Source organism: Hyla sarda, chromosome 13 (genome assembly GCF_029499605.1).
Source record: "Hyla sarda isolate aHylSar1 chromosome 13, aHylSar1.hap1, whole genome shotgun sequence".
In the NCBI taxonomy this organism is placed as follows: domain Eukaryota; kingdom Metazoa; phylum Chordata; class Amphibia; order Anura; family Hylidae; genus Hyla; species Hyla sarda.
In genome coordinates this window covers 18,377,811-18,399,420 of record NC_079201.1, presented here as the reverse complement: position 1 = coordinate 18,399,420, position 21,610 = coordinate 18,377,811, and the positions used below count along the sequence as shown (strand labels likewise).

The window sequence follows — 21,610 nt, the reverse complement described above, 5'->3', positions numbered from 1 at the left end:
GCTCCGGCGGCGTCCTGAGCTGTCACTGTGCGCACTAACGTCACTCGTCACTGGCGTTGAGGACGTCACTCGTCATTGCGCAGCGCACAGCGTAACACCGTACGCCGCAGGAGCCAGAAGTAGCGCGGACCCCGGGCTCAGGTAATTATAAATCCGGGGATGGGGGAGGCAATGGGGTGGTGGCGGTCTCTGGCCGGGGTGGTGGGGGTGCGGTGCGCTGGCGGTGGGTGCGCTGCGGTGGGGGGGGCATGGTTGGTGTGTGGGGGCGGGGCATTATCTGATTATCGGCAAGGTAACTGAAGTCCAGGTGACAGGGAACAGGGCGTGACAGGAAAAATAAAGGAAGAAAGTCTGAGCCCATATTTTTGATAAACAAAATCTACAAGAGCAGTAATTAAACTGGTTAATTATGCCATGGAATGTAGGTATAAGCATATATATATTAAAGATATCTTCCTTATACTCCTTACAGCAGTATCCATTGGGATGATTATACGATATATCATAGTAAAATATTATGTTATGACAACTATAGGGATCTTCTATATAGCTTAGGCATACTAAGTGTGACTTACTAATTAGTCTGGATACATGTGTGTGTTTAGATAACACTGGGTTTTATTTGTCTTTAGTTAATTGTGTCTGGAGTGTCAAGTCATATCTTTGAGATGGCTCGTGACATCACGCCACGCCCCCTCCATTTAGTCAGTCACGCTCCCTCCCATAGACATGAATGGACGTGGTGTGATGTCATAAGGGGCATGGCCTTTGGATAGGGGATAAGATGCCTAGCAGGAGAGTACCCCTTTAAGATAAGAAATGCTTTTAGATAAGCTAAAAGCATGGTAAGTGTACACACACAGGACAGACAGAGAGAAGAAGAGCTTAAAGGGGTACTCCGGCCACAAGACATCTTATCACCCATCCAAAGGATAGGGGATAAGATGTCTGATCGCGGGGACCCCCACAATCTAGCATGCAGCACCCACCTGTAAGCACTGCAGGAAGCGCTGGAGGCCCTCAGTGTTATGCCTCCTGACCACGGGGACGGAGTATCATGATGTCACGCCCCGCCCCCTCAATGCAAGTCTATGGGAGGGGGCGTGACGGCCGTCACGCCCCCTCCCCATAGACTTGCATTGAGGGGACGGGGCGTGACGTAATGAGGGGGCGAGGCTATGACGTCACAAGCTCCCGGCGCCGGCTCCAGCGTTCGGAACAGTTTGTTCCAAGTGTGGAGCAGCGGAGTACCCCCTTTAATAATTCATAATTGAGTTATGCTATTATTATTCTTCTGACAAAATGAAGGCCTTGGTGAGACAATGTCGCCTACATATTAGGCCGCGTTGTTGAAGCTATTCCCCCACAAACCTTAGGACAAGAGTGGTGCTGTTTTTGAAGAAATCGGCTTTGTTTTTCTAATCCTGGATAACCCCTTTAATGTAATATTATAGATTAGTTGTCTTTACATGATGAGCAGAACCTACCTGTATCGGGTAAGCAATGGATCAGACATCATTTCTCGGACAAGCATACCATCTGTCAGAAACTATTGGGGAAAGCACAAAACAATCCCAGCTATACAAGAGGCTGTTTGAATGACACATGCAAGTTGTAAGAATACAAAATTTGACCTTAACCTTTAACCTGCATGGTTTTGTAACATTAACCCTTAAGAGTTGTAACAAGGTAATTTTCACTTCTGTTACTGAGCCATCGATAGTCCCCTCCAAGGTGCTCAGATATTTCTCATTCTCTCCATTTCAGTGGGCAGGACCAGGGATGAGCTGTTTGCCAGTGACAAGTTGATTAAAATGATTCTGACTGCTGATCAATATATATTAATACTTATATATTTATATGCCATTTCTAATACTGAAAAAAGATATTTGTTACCTACTCTTAATCTATATCCAGCTTGCTGCTTGCAACTAAGATTGAGACCTTGGAATGACGCCAGGAGGCCCAAGATGAGACGTCAGAAGACAAAACAATTGAAGCAGATACAGATTGCATGGAAGGACAAAGATCTGGGTTTTTCCAATCTCAGAGTGAAGAGAGTGAACTTTGGCCAAGAAATAAATAAATGCTTAAATATGCTAATATATACAGAGATAAGCTCAACTAACCAATCAAAAGGAAACATGATAATTTTGACATCATAACTAACCTCCCTCTTTTGTCAAATGTAAAAACGGCCATGTGTAAAGACTTACAGACTTTATACTAATCCTTAGAGGAGAGCTGAGCAGGAACTAAGGGGCACCGTTTAGCAGAGTACTTCTGCCTATTAAATTAATGGAACTTGTAGGGTTCACCTGGACCGCACCGATCAAAACAGAGAAGAATTCTTGTCAATAGGCCCAGTAAAAGAAGGACGGTGATAGGCAAATTACCCCAGTGATGGCGCTTCTCCAGAGTAAAAAGATTTAATCCAAGATAAATATCATAACACAGCACAACCAACGTGTTTCGGGTCTGAACCGGACCCTTTCTCAAGTGCGGTGCGGACCCGAAACACGCCATCACTGGGATAATTTGCCTATCACCGTCCTCCTTACACAGTGTGTATAGCCGAAGCTCCTAAAGATATTGGGTCTGCCCAGGGCTGCTGACCAATGGCCATTTAACTACATGATGTGCCAATTGCTTAAAGGAAAACTGTCACATGTTCACTCCTGCACTAACCACAAGTAGTGATGGATAGTGCGGGGGACGCTGATTCATATGATCCCTACCTTGCCCGGATCCGTCCGGTCGTTCGCCCGCAATCTTAGTTTTTCTATATATATATATATATATATATATATATATATATATATATATATATATATATATATATATAAATAAATGCACATGTGGCTGTAACAGGCACAGGCGGGGTTTTCAGGAGCCTGGTTGGCACTGTGACGTCAGCACCGCCCACTTATGAATATTCATCCCACCGGCTCTTCCTCTCCCCGCCGCTCCTAACTGGTCTTCACTGAGCATGTCAGGAAGCGGCACATGTGCAGAGAAGACCAGTTAGGGAGAGGAAGAGCCGGATGGAGGGGGGATGAATATTCATAAGCGGGTGGCGCTGACGTCACAGTGCCACCAGGCTCCTAAAAAACCCTGCCCGTGCCAGTTACAGCCACATTTGCATATATAGAAAAACTAAGATTGTGGGCGAACGGCTGGACGGATCCGGGCAAGGTAGGGATCATATGAATCAGCGTCCCCCGCACTATCAGTCAGTACCTGTAGTTATTGCGGGAGTGAACATGTGACAGTTTTCCTTTAATTAATTGTCTTCCTGAGCTGATATTGCGATAATGCACTAGGACTGCGCCCCGGATGGTTTCTTTTTATTTCAGTTCAATATGCCCAGTAAGGAAGTACTGATGCCATAGAGAGGGGTTGGCATACCTCTGCACCAATAACAATCGGTATTTTTCAGGACTATGTATTATAGGACCACTTATTTAAAGTGTGCATTGTAATACTTCTAGAGGCTCTACTAGCAGCTGTCCCAGAAAAAAAAAATGGTTCTAGAAATCAGAACCTTAGTGGGAAAGTCCTCTGTGACCCAGTCATATTTCCCAGTTCACATCCCTTCTTATGCAGCATTTCTGTTCTTACCTTGATACGTGTGGCCTGTGGGTCAGTACAGTCATCAAATCTTATACAGTAGCCGACTTCATGTCCCAGTATGGCCCCGCGTTCATCTGCCACTCTCCCTGCCACCTGGACAAAAATCAGAAGCGCAGTGTGCGTCAAATTTGTGCACAAGATCCTTAACCCCTTAAGGACGGAGCCCATTTTCACCTCTAGGACGAAGCCCTTTTTTGCAAATCTGACCACTGTCACTTTAAACATTAATAACTCTGGAATGCTTTTAGTTATCAATCTGATTCTGAGATTGTTTTTTCGTGACATATTCTACTTTAACTTTGTGGTAAAATTTTGTGGTAACTTGCATCCTTTCTTGGTGAAAAATTCCAAAATTTGATGAAAAAATAAAAAATTTTGCATTTTTCTAACTTTGAAGCTCTCTGCTTGTAAGGAAAATGGATATTCCAAATAATTTTTTTTTTTATTCACATATACAATATGTCTATTTTATGTTTGCATCATAAAATTGACAAGTTTTTACTTTTGGAAGACACCAGAGGGCTTCAAAGTTCAGCAGCAATTTTCCGATTTTTCACAAAATTTTCAAACTCGCTATTTTTCAGGGACCAGTTCAGGTTTGAAGTGGATTTGAAGGGTCTTCATATTAGAAATACCCCATAAATGACCCCATTATAAAAACTGCACCCCCCAAAGTATTCAAAATGACATTCAGTAAATGTTTTAACCCTTTAGGTGTTTCACAGGAAAAGCAGCAAAGTGAAGGAGAAAATTCAAAATCTTCATTTTTTACACTCGCATGTTCTTGTAGACCCAATTTTTGAATTTTTACAAGGGGTAAAAGGAGAAAATGTATACTTATATTTGTAGCCCAATTTCTCTCGAGTAAGCACATACCTCATATGTCTATGTAAAGTGTTCGGCGGGCGCAGTAGAGGGCTCAGAAGCGAAGGAGCGACAAGGGGATTTTAGAGAGTACGTTTTTCTGAAATGGTTTTTGGGGGGCATGTCACCTTTAGGAAGCCCCTATGGTGCCAGAACAGCAAAAAATATCCACATGGCATATCATTTTGGAAACTAGACCCCTTGAGGAACGTAACAAGGGATAAAGTGAGCCTTAATACCCCACAGGTGTTTCACGACTTTTGCATATGTAAAAAAAATAATAATTTCACTAAAATGTGGGTTTCCCCCCAAATTTCACATTTTTGCAAGGGTTAATAGCAGAAAAGACCCCCCAAAATTTGTAACCCCATCTCTTCTGAGTATGGAGGTACCCCATAAGTGGACCTGAAGTGCACTACGGGCGAACTACAATGCTCAGAAGGGAAGGCGTCATATTTGGCTTTTGAGAGCAAATTTTGCTCGGGGGGCATGTCGCATTTAGGAAGCCCCTATGGTGCCAGAACAGCAAAATAACCCCCACATGGCATACCATTTTGGAAACTAGACCCCTCACAGAATGTAATGAGGGGTACAGTGAGCATGTACCCCCCACTGGTGTCTGACAGATCTTTGGAACAGTGGGCTGTGCAAAATTTTTCATTTTCACGGACCACTGTTCCAAAGATCCGTCAGACACCTGTGGGGTGTAAATTCTCACTGCACCCCTTATTACATTCTGTGAGGGGTGTAGTTTTCAAAATGGGGTCACATGTGTTTTTTTTTTTTTTTGCGTTTGTCAGAACCGCTGTAACAATCAGCCACCTCTGTGCAAATCACCTCAAATGTACATGGCGCACTCTCCCTCCTGGGCCTTGTTGTGCGCCCCCAGAGCACTTTGCGCCCACATATGGGGTATCTCCGTACTCGGGAGAAATTGTGTTACAAATTTTGGGGGGCGTTTTTCCCTTTTACCTCTTGTGAAAATGAAAAGTATAGGGCAACACCAGCATGTTAGTGTAAAATTTTTTATTTTTTTACACTAACATGCTGGTGTAGACCCCAACTGTTCCTTTTCATAAGGGGTAAAAGGAGAAAAAGCCCCCCAAAATTTGTTAGGCAATTTCTCCCGAGTACGGCGATACCCCATATGTGACCCTATTCTGTTGCCTTGAAATACGACAGGGCTCCAAAGTGAGAGCGCCATGTGCATTTGAGGCCTGAATTAGGGACTTGCATAGGGGTGGACATAGGGGTATTCTACGCCAGTGATTCCCAAACAGGGCGCCTCCAGCTGTTGCTAAACTCCCAGCATGCTTGGACAGTCAATTGCTGTCCAGAAATGCTGGGAATTTTTGTTTTGCAACAGCTGGAGGCTCCATCTTAGAAACACTGCCGTACAATACGTTTTTCATTTTTTATTGGAGAAGGGGGGTGGGGGGGCAGTGTACGTGTGTATATGTAGTGTTTTACTCTTTATTTTGTGTTAGTGTAGTGTAGTGTTTTTAGGTTACATTCACACTGGCGGCAGATTACACTGAGTCTCCCGCTAGGAGTTTGAGCTGCAGCGGAAAATTTGGCGCATCTCAAATTTGCAGCAGGGAACTCACTGTAATCTGCCGCCAGTGTGAATGTAGCCTGTACATTCACACGGGAGGGGGGTCAAAACTACAACTCCCAGCATGCACTGACAGACCATGCATGCTGGGAGTTGTAGTATTGCAACAGCTGGAGGCACACTGGCTGGAAAACCTTGAGTTAGGTTCTATGACCTAACTCAGTATTTTCCAACCAGTGTGCCTCCAGCTGTTGCAAAACTGCAACTCCCAGCATGTACTGATTGCGGAAGGGCATGCTGGGAGATGTAGTTATGCAATGGCTGGAGGCACGCAAGTACAACTCCCAGCATGCCAAGACAGCCTTATGCTGTTCCTGAATGCTGGGAGTTGTAGTTTTGCAAGATTTAGAGGGGTTCAAGTTGTAAATCACTGTCCAGTGGTCTCAAAACTGTGGCCCTCCAGATGTTGCAAAACTACAACTCTCAGCATGCCCAGCCAGCAAACTTCTGTCTGGGCATGCTGAGAGTTGTAGTTTTGCAACATCTGGAGGGCTACAGTTTGAGACCACTTAGTGATCTACAACCTGAACCCCTCTAAATATTGCAAAACTACAAGTCCCAGCATGCCCACACAGCAAACAGCTGTCTGGGCATGCTGGGAGTTGTAGTTTTGCAACATCTGGAGGGCCACGGTTTAGAGACCACTGTAAACTGTGGCCCTCCGGATGTTGCTAGGCAACAACTCACCTAGCAGGACCCGGAAGCCGCCGCCGCCGCACGTGGGGGATCCTCGCATGGAGGATCGCGATCCGGGATCCAGGTAGGGACCTTCGGCGCCGCCCGTCCCTGGACGGTTCCCCCGTTTTGCCCGGACACCGATAGGTGGGCAAAGCGGGGGAACCGAACTTTAACCCCCCCTCCCCCGGTCTGCTATCGGTCGGTCGCTCGGCCGACCAATAGCAGGGATAGGAGGGGTGGCAACCCTGCCACCAAACTCCTATCCCTTTAGGGGGATCTAGGGTGTCTCGGACACCTACGATCCCTCTTATTTTCCGGGTCACCGGGTCACCAGTGACCCGTATGACCCGGAATCGCGCAGATCGCAGGTCTGAATTGACCTGCGATTTGCGCGCATCGCGGTCATGGGGGGGTCTCAGGACCCCCCTCGGCGATGTGCCGGGATGCCTGCTGTTAGATAACAGCAGTCATCCCGGCCCGATCACCGCTACCGGTGACGCGGCGCTCCCGGAACCTCGCGACGTACATGTACGTCGCCGCGCGCCAAGTGACACTTCGCGGCGCCGTACATGTACGTCGCTCGTCGTGAAGGGGTTAAAAGGGGTACTCCGGTGTAAAACTTTTTTTTTTTTTTTTTTTAAATCAACTGGTGCCAGAAAGTTAAACAGATTTGTAAATTACTTCTATTAAAAAAATCTTAATCCTTCCAGTACTTATTAGCTGCTGTATACTACAGCGGAAATTATTTTCTTTTTGGAACACAAAGCTCTCTGCTGACATCATGACCACAGTGCTCTCTGCTGACATCACGACCACAGTGCTCTCTGCTGACATCTCTGTCCATTTTAGGAACTGTCCAGAGCAGCATATGTTTGCTATGGGGATTTCCTTTTACTCTGGACAGTTCCGAAAATGGACAGAGATGTCAGCAGAGAGCACTGTGCTCGTGATGTCAGCAGATAGCTCTGTTTCAAACGGAAAATAATTTCCACTGCAGTATTCAGCAGCTAATAAGTACAGGAAGGATTAAGACTTTTTAATAAAAGTAATTTACAAATCTGTTTAACTTTCTGGCACCAGTTGATTTAAAAAAAAAAAATAATAAGTTTTTCACCGGAGTACCCCTTTAATTCTTTTCTGTCATGGTACAATACAACCAGTGCCAGGGGGTAGAAATACTGCAGTGTTGGCGCCCCTGGGAGCTACAAACAAACCTGACAAATGGCATCAGTGCCAAGAAATGTAGGACCAGATATACTGTTGTGTTGTGAAAAAGTATTTGCCCCCCACCAAATCTCTTCTATTTGTCTCTTATAAATGTTCCAGTTCCCCAGCTGGATTAAAGGGGTACGTCGCCCCTAAACATCTTATCCCCTATACTTAAAGGGGTACACCAGTGGAAAACTTATTTTTTGCAATCAACTGGTGCCAGAAAGTTAAACAGATTTGTAAATTACTTCTATCAAAAAATCTTAATCCTTCCAGTACTTATTAGCTGCTGAATACTACAGAGGAAATTCTTTTCTTTTTTGTCTTGTCCACAGTGCTCTCTGCTGACACATCTGTCCATATCAGGAACTGTCCAGGACAGGAGAAAATTCTCACAGCAAACCTATGCTACCTCTGGACAGTTCCTGACACGGACAGAGGTGTCAGCAGAGTCGAGCACTGTGGATAAGACAAAAAAGAAATTCAAAAAAGCTAAGAATTTCCTATGTAGCATCCAGCTGCTAATAAGTACTGGAAGGGTAAAGATTTTTTAATAGAAGTAATTTACAAACCTGATTAACTTTCTGGCACCAGCTCATTTAAAAAAAAAAAAAAAAAAGGGGTACTCCGGTGAAAACCTTTTTTCTTTTAAATCAACTGGTGGCAGAAAGTTAAACAGATTTGTAAATTACTTCTATTAAAAAATCTTAATCCTTCCAGTACTTATTAGCTGCTGAATGCTACAGAGGAAATTCCTTTCTTTTTGGAACACTGATGACATCACGAACACAGTGCTCTCTGCTGACATCTCTGTCCATTTTAGCAACCATGCATAGCAGATGTATGCTAAGGGCAACATGGTGGCTCAGTGGTTAGCACTTCTGCCTTGCAGTGCTGGGGACTTGGGTTCAAATCCCAGTAAGGACAACAATAAATAAAGCGTTATTATTATTATTATAATAACGTCAGCAGAGAGAACTGTGCTTGTGATGTCATCAGAGAGCATTCCAAAAAGAAAAGAATTTCCTCTGTAGTATTCAGCAGCTAATAAGTACAGGAAGGAATAAGATTTTTTAATAGAAGTAATTTACAAGTATGTTTAACTTTCTGCCACCAGTTGATTTAAAAGAAAAAAGGTTTTCACCGGAGTACCCCTTTAAGATGTCTGATTGCGGGGGTCCCGATGCTGGTGACCCCCGCGATCTCTGCTGCGGCACCCCAGACATCCGGTGCACGGAGTGAACTTTGCTCCATGCCGGATGACTGGCCATGTGGTGCGGAGGCTCGTGACGTCATGGTCACGCCCAGCTCTTGATGTCACAGTCACGCCCCCTCAATGCAAGTCCATAGACTTGTATTGAGGGGGCGTGGCCGTGACGTCACGAGTGGGGCGCAGCCATGACGTCACAAGCCTCCGGCGCTGCCCCCGACACTCTAAACGAATGCCGGGTGCAGCACAGAGATCGCGGGGGTCCCCAGCGTTCAGATATCTTATCTCCTATCCTTTGGATAGGGGATGAGATGATGTCTAAGGGCAGAGTACCCCTTTAAGAACACACAACATGTAGATTTTATAAGATTATTTCATTTGTTGAAGCCTTTTTGCTCTTTTTTTTAATCAGCAGTGGTTTCCGACTTGCAACTCTCTTGTTGGTAGTGAGCTGTATGCATTCCCCGTCAGGTTGACACACCGAGCTGCTGTATTCGTTACATTACCAGCCCCGCAATAAAAGGATTATAAATTACAAAAAGAGTTCTGTATGTGAAGTATGTTAACCCATTAGAGGACAAAACTATACGCTACAGAAGAATAGATGGTTAGTCACCACGTCACCAATGTTGCATTTGTATTCACGCTCATATAAGAGTCATGACTGTGTCAGATGTGGGCCTGCCTGCCAAATTCACAGTGCCAGCTTGTATGAGCAATATGGGTTTGGGAGTAAACTGCTACCCTTTATGACCGGCTCTCGAAATGCAATATCTTAAATAACACTGCTACATATTCACCTGCACGTCTGTCTCGTGTATTAAAGATTTACGGTCACTTAAATTAACTTTTGACCTGTTGCACAGACACGTCAGAAGTTTGGATCGGTTTGGGCTCCTGTCGAGACCCCCTTCCAATCATTAGTTACAGCTGGGAAAAGCACACAGCGGCACACTTAAAGGGATACTCCGTTGCAAGACGTCTTATACCCTATCCAAAGGATAGGGGATAACATGTCTGATCACGGGGGTCCGGCCACTGGGACGTAAACACACGGCATTCTGAATTATGTCACATTACACTCAGAATGCTGGGTATGGGCAGCCGTGGTTGTGACGTCATGCCACGCTCCCTCCATTCATGTCTAAGGGACCCAGACATGAATAGAGGGGGCGTGGTGTGAGGTCATGACCTAGGCCGCCCATACCCAGCGTTCTGAACATAATGTGACATAGGTACTTCATTGATTTGTTTAAAGGGGTGCTCCAGTGGAATTTTTTTTTTTTTTTTTTTTATTAACTGGTGCCAGAAAGTTAAACAGATTTGTAAATTACTTCTATTAAAAAATCTTAATCCTTCCAGTACTTACTAGCTGCTGAATACTACAGAGAAAATGGTTTTCTTTTTGGAACACAGAGCTGTCTGCTGACATCATGACCACAGTGCTCTCTGCTGAAATCACAGTCCATTTTAAGAACTGTCCAGAGCAGGAGAAAATCCCCATAGAAAACATATGCTGCTCTGGACAGTTCCTAAAATGGACAGAGATGTCAGCAGAGAGCACTGTGTTCCAAAAAGAAAACCATTTCCTCTGTAGTATTCAGTAGCTAATAAGTACTGGAAGGATTAAGATGTTTTAATAGAAGTCATTTACAAATCTGTTTAACATTCTGGCACCAGTTGATTTAAAAAAAAAAAAAAGTTTTCCACGGGAGTACCCCTTTAAAGGGGTTCTCCACTGCCCTGCTTTCCGGAGCTCCGCTCGCAGCGTCCGGAAGTTTATTACTCCGAACGCTATGTGCTGGCTTCCGTGTTCGAGGCCACTCCCTCGTGACGTCACGCCCTCGTGGGCGTGGCGTCACGAGGGGGCGGCCTCGAACACGGAAGCCCGCACACAGCGTTCGGAGTAATAAAGTTCCGTACGCTGCAAGCGGAACTCCGGAAGGCAGGGCATCTAATGATGTACAAGTTCCTTATGGGACCAAAAACTCAAATTACGTTTTTTTTTACATCACATTCCAGAAAAAATTAAATAATTCCCAAAAAGTCTGATCAGTACCAAAATGGTACCAATACAAACTACAGATACCCCCCCCCAACACACACAAATTGACAATTTTTTTTTTTTATTTCACCTCACAAATATTGGAAAAATTGTTATGGACAAATAAAGGAAGTCATTACAAAGTGCAATTGCTTCAGCCAAAAACAAACCTTCTTAAAAAAAAAAGTTATGGCTATTAAAAGGCAAGGAGGAAAAAATGAAAGCGCAGAAACGAAAATTTGCCCAGTCCAGAATACGATGTGCATATGAAAAACGAATTTCCTGGAGCTTACCGAAACTGCAGCAACCCTGCGAGGTTGAGTCACGCCAACTACTCTTCCTTCTGCCGTCCATCCAGCTTCTGTTAGGTACTGTGCCATAAAAGAAATACATTCATGACAGAAGAATGTTCACCTGTTTTATACATATTAGAGAAGATTTATCAAAACCCGTCCAGAGGAAAAGTTGCTGAGTTGCCCAAAGTAACCAATCAGATCGCTTCTTTCATTTAAAAAAAATTAATAAAAAAAAGGCCTCTGAAAAATGAAAGAAGCGATCTGATTGGTTTCTATGGGCAACTCAGCAACTTTTCCTCTGCACAGGCTTTAATAAATCTCCCCAATTGTGTGGGGTTAAGCGGGGTGGCTGATTGCTCCTAGTTGAAGCTAAAAAGAAAAAAACTCAGCAACAACTAGACCATACCTGGATGCAGTCAAAGGCTAGGTTCACACTGCGGAATCTCCGTCCGGAAAAATTCCCATAGACTAATGTATTTCAGGCAGATTCCACCAAAAGAATGGCAGAGATTATACTTTCAGCGGCAGAATTTCAGTGGAAACAGATTGACAGCAATGGGATTCTGCTGCTCCGGCATTTCCGAGTGTAATTTCTAAGCAGAAATTTCAGTATTGTGAACCTGGCCTAAGTGTTCACAGTTAACACTGTTTATTACTGCTCTATAATTTCCTCCATGCTGCTGTTGCTTCTGAGGGTGTGCTTAAACGGTTACTCCGCTGCTCAGCGTTTGGAACAAACTGTTCCGAACGCTGGAGCCGGGAACTCGTGACATCATAGTCCCGCCCCCTCAATGCAAGCCTATGGGATGGGGGCGTGACAGACATCACGCCCCCTCCCATAAACTTGCATTGAGGGGGTGGGGCGTGACATCATGAGGGGGTTGGGCTAGGACGTCGCCGGATCTAGCATTCGGAACAGTTTGTTACAAAACGCTGAACAGCAGAGTACCCCTTTAAGAGAAACATGGGATTCCCTCTTCAGTATGTGTGCAGCGTACGGGAGATAACTTAGCAGCTAGCTGAGAAACTAATGTAAATTAAAGATGAAGCCTGCAGAGGGGAGTATAGGTGAAATAAATGCCATATAAGGCCAGAAATACCACTATTTGTTAATGTACAAATGACAGCTTGAAAGGTTAGAGGTCACTTAAAGGTTTTTATGGTTAAAGGGGTACTCCGGCGCTTAGACATCTTATCCCCTATCCAAAGGAAAGAGAATCCCTGGGGACCCCCGTGATTTTGCACGCAGCACCCCAGTAAAAATCAGTCCCCGAAGCATGTTCACTCCGGGTCTGATTACTGACGTCACGCTCCGCCCCTCAATGCAAGCCTATGGGAGGGGGCGTGACAGCACACGGGGGCAGAGGCGTGACGTCACACGCCACCGGCCCCGTGGTCGCCGGTAATCCGACCCGGAGCGGACATGCTCCGGGGACTGATTTTAACTGGGGTGCTGCGTGCAAGATCACGGGGGTCCCCAGTGGCGGGACCCTCGCGATCAGGCATCTTATCCCCTATCCTTTGGATAGGGGATAAGATGTCTAAGCGCCAGAGTACCCCTTTAATATGATTAATCGGCACTACATAGCGAATGAGGATGGTAGCAGTTGGCTGCATCCAAGGTCTAGTGGTTCTGTTGCATTACTACAGCTCAGCTCCAATTCAGGTGAACAAGAGCATAGCTGCAGTAACTAGGCCCAGGCACTGTGCAAATCTAATACAATGTATATATATTTAAAGGGGTACTCCAGTGGAAATTTATTGGAAGACTTTTTTTTTTTTTTTTTTTTACAAATGAACTGGTGCCAGAAAGTTAAACAGATTTGTAAATTACTTCTATTAAAAATCTTAATCTTTCCAGTACTTATTAGCTGCTGAATACTACAGAGGACATTCTTTTCTTTTTGAAACACATAGCTCTCTGCTGACATCTCTGTCCATTTTAAGAACTGTCCAGAGTAGGAGAAAATCCCCATAGAAAACATATGCTGCTCTGGACAGTTCCTACAATGGACAGAGATGTCAGCAGAGAGCACTGTGCTCGTGATGTCAGCAGAGAGCTCTGTGTTCCAAAAAGAAAATAATTTCCTCTTTAGTATTCAGCAGCTAATAAGTACGGAAGGATTCAAACATTTTTAATAGAAGTAAATTACAAATCTGTTTAACTTTCTGGCACCAGTTCATTTATAAAACAAATTGTCTTCCACCGGAGAACCCCTTTAATTTCCACCATTACCTGCGGTATTTGTGTGCTTTTCCCACATCCGGTTTCTCCAATGATAACCACAGTTTGGTAATTTTCCACCAGGTAAAGGATGTGATTTCTGAGCTGTAAACGTAAAGAAAATCCAACACGTATAAGACATTATAGATCTATATGACGACTGAAAGTAAACATCGCAGGACCCGGACTCACCTTAAATACTGGCAGTTTCTGCCTCTGCTGTTCTATGGAGAGAGAAGTATGTGGGTTATAGATGACAGATGGCACCTCGGCATTGCTCTGTCTCTCCTCCGCAAGGCTAGCTCCCGGCCCTTCAGTTCCTGCAACACACAAGGTACAGATGAGTACAGGCGGCTTCGCACAAGATACAGCTTAACCGAGAATCCTGTGGAAAACAACTTATACACAGGATAGAGGATAAATAGCTGATCGCAAGGGGTCCAACCGCTGGGGGCTCCCACAATCAGGGGGACAGTACCCGACGCTCAATGAAGAGCATGTGCTGCAGCCGGCACGCACTCCATTCATTCCTATGGGAACGCCAAAAAGACCAGAGTACAGCTCTCTGGTGCTCCCATATAAAAGAATGAAGCGAGTGCCGTCTAACGGTAGACTACACACGTTTCTCACTGTGAGTGCTGGGGTCCCGTCCCGTAGATCAGCTACTTATCCTGTTGATAGGGGATAAGTTAATTTTCACCGGAGAATTCCTTTAAGATTCTTACAAAATGACTTGACTTAAAGGAGATGTCCGGTGCAGACTTTTTCTATTCCGTCCTGCCCGGGCTGCAAAAAAAGACAAAAACTTTCACTTACCTCCATTTGTTCCTCCGGAGCTCCGCAACAGCTGATTGGTCGGCCGGGCTGTTTACTTCCTACTTCCTTCCCGGTACGTCACACAGCGCTTCAGCCTATCACCGGCCGAGACGGGACATTGCTGCGGCCGGTGATAGGCTGAAGCACCGTGTGACGTACCAGGCTAAAAGAAGTAGGAAGCAGACAGCCCGGCCGACCAATCAGCTGTTGCGGAGCTCCAGGGGAACAAATGGAGGTAAGTGAAAGTTTGTTTTGTCTTTCTTTGCAGCCCGGGCAGGACAGAATAGAAAAAGTCTGCACCGGACATCTCCTTTAATATAGCTAAAGGGATTCTGGATATTACAGATATGAAAATACACATGTAGGCCTCCAACTTTATAACAGAGACTGGTTCTGGCCCAGTGTAGTAAGCAGCAATGCACCAAGTGCTGTGTGCATCGCCGCTCAATGCGTAGCTGCATAGGGGTCCTGCAGGGATACGGCAGCAACTGGTTTTTAAATTCTCCCGCCGGTTCTGGCTGCTGTATGCCCCAAATGTGGTGTGAAGGTAGCCGTACCAGTACATGCCAACTGTGCCCTGACTACAGCTCTGCCCCATTGCCCATCGGAGAATAGGCTGCAATTGTGTTTTCCTGCAAAACCACTCTAAGGGTAGGGTCACACATGCCATATTCTCTTTCTGATTGAAGTCAATGGGTAGGAAAATATGCAGGAGGAAAATACGGCACGTGACACTACCCTTAGAGTACGGTCCTACGTAGCTTATCCGCAAGTTTATTTCATGCTGCGCAAAATACGCTGTGTATTCTTCTGTTAGCTGAAACATAGGGCTGCCGGGGGGCAGAACTGTGTGTACAGTAGGGTTTGGAGGGAGGGCCAGGCGCCGACATAACTGTGACGCGCGGCCTCCAAGCCTTACTGGATTCAGCTAAAAGAAGAATATGCAGCATATTTTCTGCTGCGCAGCAGATTTTGCACAGTGTGAAATAGACTACTACGTGGGACCGTACCCTTAAGGTGCGTTCACACGTGCGTATTTTCTACTGCAGATCTGCTTCAGCAAATTTTGTGTCCCACTGTATTCAAAGGACAGCAAAAATATGCCTGTGTGAACGTACGCTAAGGGTATGTCCACGCGTCAGGTTCTTCTGCAAGTTTCCCACTGCTGATCCTGATGCCCCACATAGCGCAGCAGGAAATACGCTGCATATTCTGCAATAAGAATATACACAGGGCTACCAGACGGCAGCCCTGTGTCTTCGGTGAGGTTTGGGGGCGGAGCCATGTGTCATGGTCATTTTGCGGAGTGTGAAAAACTACACTACGTGGGACCGTACCCTTAAAAGGGATGTCTGTGGGGCAGAAAAGATCATCCCTGTTGTGCTCGCTTACTTCCACCCTCGGGATGACTCGGAAGTTACCTTCGGAAACTAGGAGGCAGGCGCCAAATGCGATCATTCAGTGCAGACAAAAACCTCACCAATAGCTGCAGGACGTTGCGGCATGATTTCACCTATGCGCGACAATCATGTTTGCTTTATCTCATTTCCAAAGTTATACTTCCGAGACGTATAGAGGGCGGGGGTAAGCGCCAGGGAGCACAAGAGGTAAGACATTCTCTACTCCACAGAAAACCCCTATAAAAGGAGTTCCCCGGCGCCAACCCCTGTAAAAAAGGAGTCCCCCAGCGCCAACCCCTATAAAAGGAGTCCCCCAGCGCCAACCCCTATAAAAGGAGTCCCCCAGCGCCAACCCCTATAAAAGGAGTCCCTCGGCACCAACCCGTGTAAAGGGAGTCCCCCGGCGCCAACCCCTATAAAGGGAATCCCCCGGCGCCAACCCCTATAAAGGGAGTCCCCCGGCGCCAACCCCTATAAAGGGAGTCCCCCGGCGCCAACCCCTATAAAGGGAGTCCCCCGGCGCCAACCCCTATAAAGGGAGTCCCCCGGCGCCAACCCCTATAAAGGGAGTCCCCCTGCGCCAACCCCTGTAAAGGGAGTCCCCCTGCGCCAACCCCTGTAAAGGGAGTCCCCCGGCGCCAACCCCTGTAAAGGGAGTCCCCCAGCGCCAACCCCTGTAAAGGGAGTCCCCCAGCGCCAACCCCTGTAAAGGGAGTCCCCCAGCGCCAACCCCTGTAAAGGGAGTCCCCCAGCGCCAACCCCTGTAAAGGGAGTCCCCCAGCGCCAACCCCTGTAAAGGGAGTCCCCCAGCGCCAACCCCTGTAAAGGGAGTCCCCCAGCGCCAACCCCTGTAAAGGGAGTCCCCCAGCGCCAACCCCTGTAAAAGGAGTCCCCCAGCGCCAACCCCTGTAAAAGAAGTCCCCCAGCGCCAACCCCTGTAAAAGGAGTCCCCCAGCGCCAACCCCTGTAAAAGGAGTCCCCAGCCCTTCTTCCCTTCAACTAGGGATGGAGGATGCTACTGCAAAGCAAGGCAACCAGCTGACACCGGCCAAGTATGGTGCATTGGATGGTTTCCTACACAACGGTGTCCTGAGTCGTGCAACAGCATTTCACCACACCCAATAGAAAGGGCTGGAGTACCCCTTTATGTAATACCACTGCTTACAATTGTATGAGTTGATCCTTTATTCTGCTGGTCAGTGAGGGTCTCGTATTCTAGAAGTGGGACCCTCACCTCCTGGGACAATGGTGGTCCGCTTACGCCTGCTTATGGATCCCTAGTTGCCGCCGGCCTTTCTATTAGAACCTAGACAGTGTTTGATAAACAGCGTGCTTCTGGCTATTGCAAAACTACAACTCTCAGCAAGGGAGTTGTAGTTTTGCAACAGCTGGAGGCACCCTGGTTGGGAAACACCGGCTATATATAGGTATGGATCTCCAGGCATGCTGAAAGTTGTAATTTTGCAACAGCTGGAGGAACCCTGGTTGGTAAACACTGGTTTATATAGGTATGGCTGTCTGGGCATGCTGGGAGTTGTAGTTTTGCAACAGCTGGAGGCACACTGGTTGGGAAACACTGATTATGGAAGCATAGCAGATTCTACAACTGGCAGAATAGTGAATTCAGCTCTGAGGTACAGTATAGTAGCATAGGCTGTAATAAGCCATTTATTATTATAATACATAGGCCCGTGTAAAAGCACCAGCTCAGTTGCCTGTAGCAACCAATCACGTGACTTATTTCACTGTCTGTGAGAATGATACCGTGCGCTGATTGGTTGCTATAGGTAACGGCCGCTCTGAGGCCCGTGTAACAGATGGTGCATTGAGCCCGCCGAGCCACCGTCGTCTGCTTATAACACTATAACGGCGGGGTAAGCGGGCATCTACATGGGCTCCAGAAACGAGACCCAGTACTGTGTGAGCCCTCCCGCCATCTCACAGCCAACCACCCACTCTTACCCGGCTTCCAGAAGCGCACCGGTCCCACGGGCGCCGCCATTTTTGTTTTGGGCTCGCCAAGAGCACGTCTCAGGATGTGAGCATGCGCGGAGGTGCTGACAAGCCTTGATTGATGGTCGCCATGGTTTCCTTCCGGCTTTTTGGACAGATCGCAAATGCAGTAACCTAGTAACAGGCCGGAGAGAGTGCGAGACATGGAGACCCCCCTGAGCGTGCGTGTGTATGAGATATGGGGGGACAGCCGAGAATGGATGAAGGAGGAGGAAAGATGGCAGAGACCGGGAGAATGACAGGGGAGAGACGGGAGGAGGGGAGCAGGGGGAGGGGAAAATGGTGGGAGTGAGGAATCCCCTCCAATACCAGGGACACCCCCAGAATGTACTAGAAGTGTGCCATACCCCACAACAGTGTCAGTCACATACACCCCATAACAGTGTTCTAAACACACATTATATATACACCTCATAAGTGTTCAGATGTATATATACCTCATACCAGTGTACAGACACACATATATATATATATATATATATACCTCATAACAGTGTACAGACACACATATATATATATATATATATACCTCATAACAGTGTGCAGACGTGTATATATATATATATATATATATATATATATACCCCCCACAACAGTGTCAGACACATACACCCCATAACAGTGTGCCAGACACATATATATACCTCATAACAGTGTGCTGACGTATATATATACCTCATAACAGTGTACAGACAAATATATACCTCATAACAGTGTTCAGATGTATATATATACCTCATAACAGTGTTCTAAACACACACACATATATATACCTCATAACAGAGTACAGAAAAAATATATACCTCATAACAGTGTGCTGACATATATATACCTCATAACAGTGTACAGACAAATATATACCTCATAACAGTGTGCAGACAGATATATACCTCATAACAGTGTACAGATGTGTATATATACCTCATAACAGTGTACAGACAAATATATACCTCATAACAGTGTACAGATGTGTATATATACCTCATAACAGTGTGCAGACAAATATATACCTCATAACAGTGTGCAGACAAATATATACCTCATAACAGTGTGCAGACACATATATATATATATACCTCATAACAGTGTGCAGACGTGTGTGTGTGTGTATATATATATATATATATATATATACACACACACCCCACAACAGTGTCAGACACATACACCCCATAACAGTGTTCTAAACACACATTATATATACACCTCATAACAGTGTGTAGACGTATATATACCTCATAACAGTGTGTAGACTTATATATACCTCATAACAGTGTGTAGACGTATATATACCTCATAACAGTGTACAGACAAATATATACCTCAACAGTGTTCTAAACACACACACACACACACACACATATATATACCTCATAACAGTGTGCAGACAAATATATACCTCATAACAGTGTTCTAAACACACATTATATATACACCTCATAACAGTGTGCAGACATATATATATATACCTCATAACAGTCTACTGACACATATATACCTCATAACAGTGTGTAGACGTATATATACCTCATAACAGTGTACAGACACATATATATATACCTCATAACAGTGTGCAGACGTGTGTGTATATATATATATACCCCCCACAACAGTGTCAGACACATACACCCCATAACAGTGTGCCAGACACATATATATACCTCATAACAATGTACAGACAAATATATACCTCATAACAGTGTGCAGACACATATATACCTCATAACAGTGAACAGACACATATATACCTCATAACAGTGAACAGACACATATATACCTCATAACAGTGTGCAGACGTGTGTGTGTGTGTGTGTGTGTGTGTGTGTGTGTATATATAGATATACCCCCCACAACAGTGTCAGACACATAACCCGCACAACAGTGTCAGACACATACACCCCATAACAGCGTGCCAGAAACATATATACACCCCATAACAGTGTGCCAGAAACATATATACACCCCATAACAGTGTTCTAAACACATATATACCTCATATATATACACCTCATAACAGTGTGCCAGACACATATATACCTCATAACAGTGTGCCAGACACATAAATATATACCTCATAACAGTGTCAGACACCCCCCCCATAACAGTGTGCCAGACATATATCTATACCCCCATAACAGTGTCAGACACATGCACCCCATAACAGTGTTCTAAACACACACACACACACATATATATACCTCATAACAGTGTACAGATGTGTATATATACCTCATAACAGTGTACAGACAAATATATACCTCATAACAGTGTTCAGAAGTATATATACCTCATGACAGTGTACAGACACATATATACCCCATAACAGTGTTCAGACGTATATATACCTCATAACAGTGTACAGACACATATATACCTCATAACAGTGTTCAGACGTATATATACCTCATAACAGTGTTCAGATGTGTATATATACCTCATAACAGTGTACAGACACATATATACCCCATAACAGTGTACAGATGTTTATATACCTCATAACAGTGTGCAGATGTATATATACCTCATAACAGTGTACAGATGTGTATATATACCTCATAACAGTGTACAGACAAATATATACCTCATAACAGTGTTCAGACATATATATACCTCATAACAGTGTGCAGACGTATTTATACCTCATAACAGTGTTCAGATGTATATATACCTCATAACAGTGTACAGATGTGTATATATATATATACCTCATAACAGTGTACAGATGTGTATATATATACCTCATAACAGTGTGCAGACGTATATATACCTCATAACAGTGTTCAGATGTATATATACCTCATAACAGTGTACAGATGTGTGTATATATATATATATATATATATACCTCATAACAGTGTTCAGGCGTATATATACCTCATAACAGTGTACAGACAAATATATACCTCATAACAGTGTACAGACAAATATATACCTCATAACAGTGTTCAGATGTATATATACCTCATAACAGTGTACAGATGTATAAATACCTCATAACAGTGTACAGATGTATATATACCTCATAACAGTGTACAGATGTATAAATACCTCATAACAGTGTACAGACACATATATACCTCATAACAGTGTTCAGATGTATATATACCTCATAACAGTGTTCAGATGTGTATATATACCTCATAACAGTGTACAGACACATATATACCTCATAACAGTGTTCAGACGAAAATATATCTCATAACAGTGTACAGATGTGTATATATACACCTCATAACAGTGTACAGACAAATATATACCTCATAACAGTGTACAGACAAATATATACCTCATAACAGTGTGCAGATGTGTATATACCTCATAACAGTGTTCAGATGTATATATACCTCATAACAGTGTACAGACAAATATATACCTCATAACAGTGTACAGACAAATATATACCTCATAACAGTGTACAGACAAATATATACCTCATAACAGTGTACAGACGTATATATACCTCATAACAGTGTACAGACAAATATATACCTCATAACAGTGTGCAGATGTATATATACCTCATAACAGTGTACAGATGTGTATATATACCTCATAACAGTGTTCAGACACATATATACCTCATAACAGTGTTCAGAAGTATATATACC

At 44.7% G+C, this 21,610-nt stretch overlaps 2 protein-coding genes across 14 annotated transcripts in view; one reads left to right on the top strand and one right to left on the bottom strand.

Moving 5' to 3' along the window:
• Window positions 1-18,359, bottom strand: part of DHX35 (DEAH-box helicase 35) — a 64,448-nt gene extending 46,089 nt beyond the window's left edge. For 3 of the 6 annotated variants that reach the window (XR_008849472.1, XR_008849473.1, XM_056549615.1), the window contains exons 1-6: window positions 17,952-18,356; window positions 13,966-14,093; window positions 13,786-13,878; window positions 11,547-11,624; window positions 3,622-3,726; window positions 1,488-1,549 (exon numbers count right to left, since the gene is read on the bottom strand). Coding sequence is in view for 2 of the 6 variants with exons in the window: in XM_056549615.1 (XP_056405590.1) it covers window positions 1,488-1,549; window positions 3,622-3,726; window positions 11,547-11,624; window positions 13,786-13,878; window positions 13,966-14,093; window positions 17,952-18,147 (662 nt within the window). In the remaining 4 variants the exon portion in view is untranslated. Of the gene's footprint in view, window positions 1-1,487; window positions 1,550-3,621; window positions 3,727-11,546; window positions 11,625-13,785; window positions 13,879-13,965; window positions 14,094-17,951 lie in introns of all 6 variants that reach the window. The other 3 variants (XR_008849475.1, XM_056549616.1, XR_008849474.1) reach the window with 2 other exon arrangements.
• Window positions 17,800-21,610, top strand: part of ARHGAP40 (Rho GTPase activating protein 40) — a 263,780-nt gene continuing 259,969 nt past the window's right edge. For 6 of the 8 annotated variants that reach the window (XM_056549624.1, XM_056549626.1, XM_056549628.1 and 3 more), the window contains exon 1: window positions 18,029-18,163. The gene's annotated coding sequence lies outside the window, so the exon portion shown is untranslated. Of the gene's footprint in view, window positions 17,864-18,028; window positions 18,164-21,610 lie in introns of those variants that run through there. The other 2 variants (XM_056549621.1, XM_056549622.1) reach the window with 2 other exon arrangements.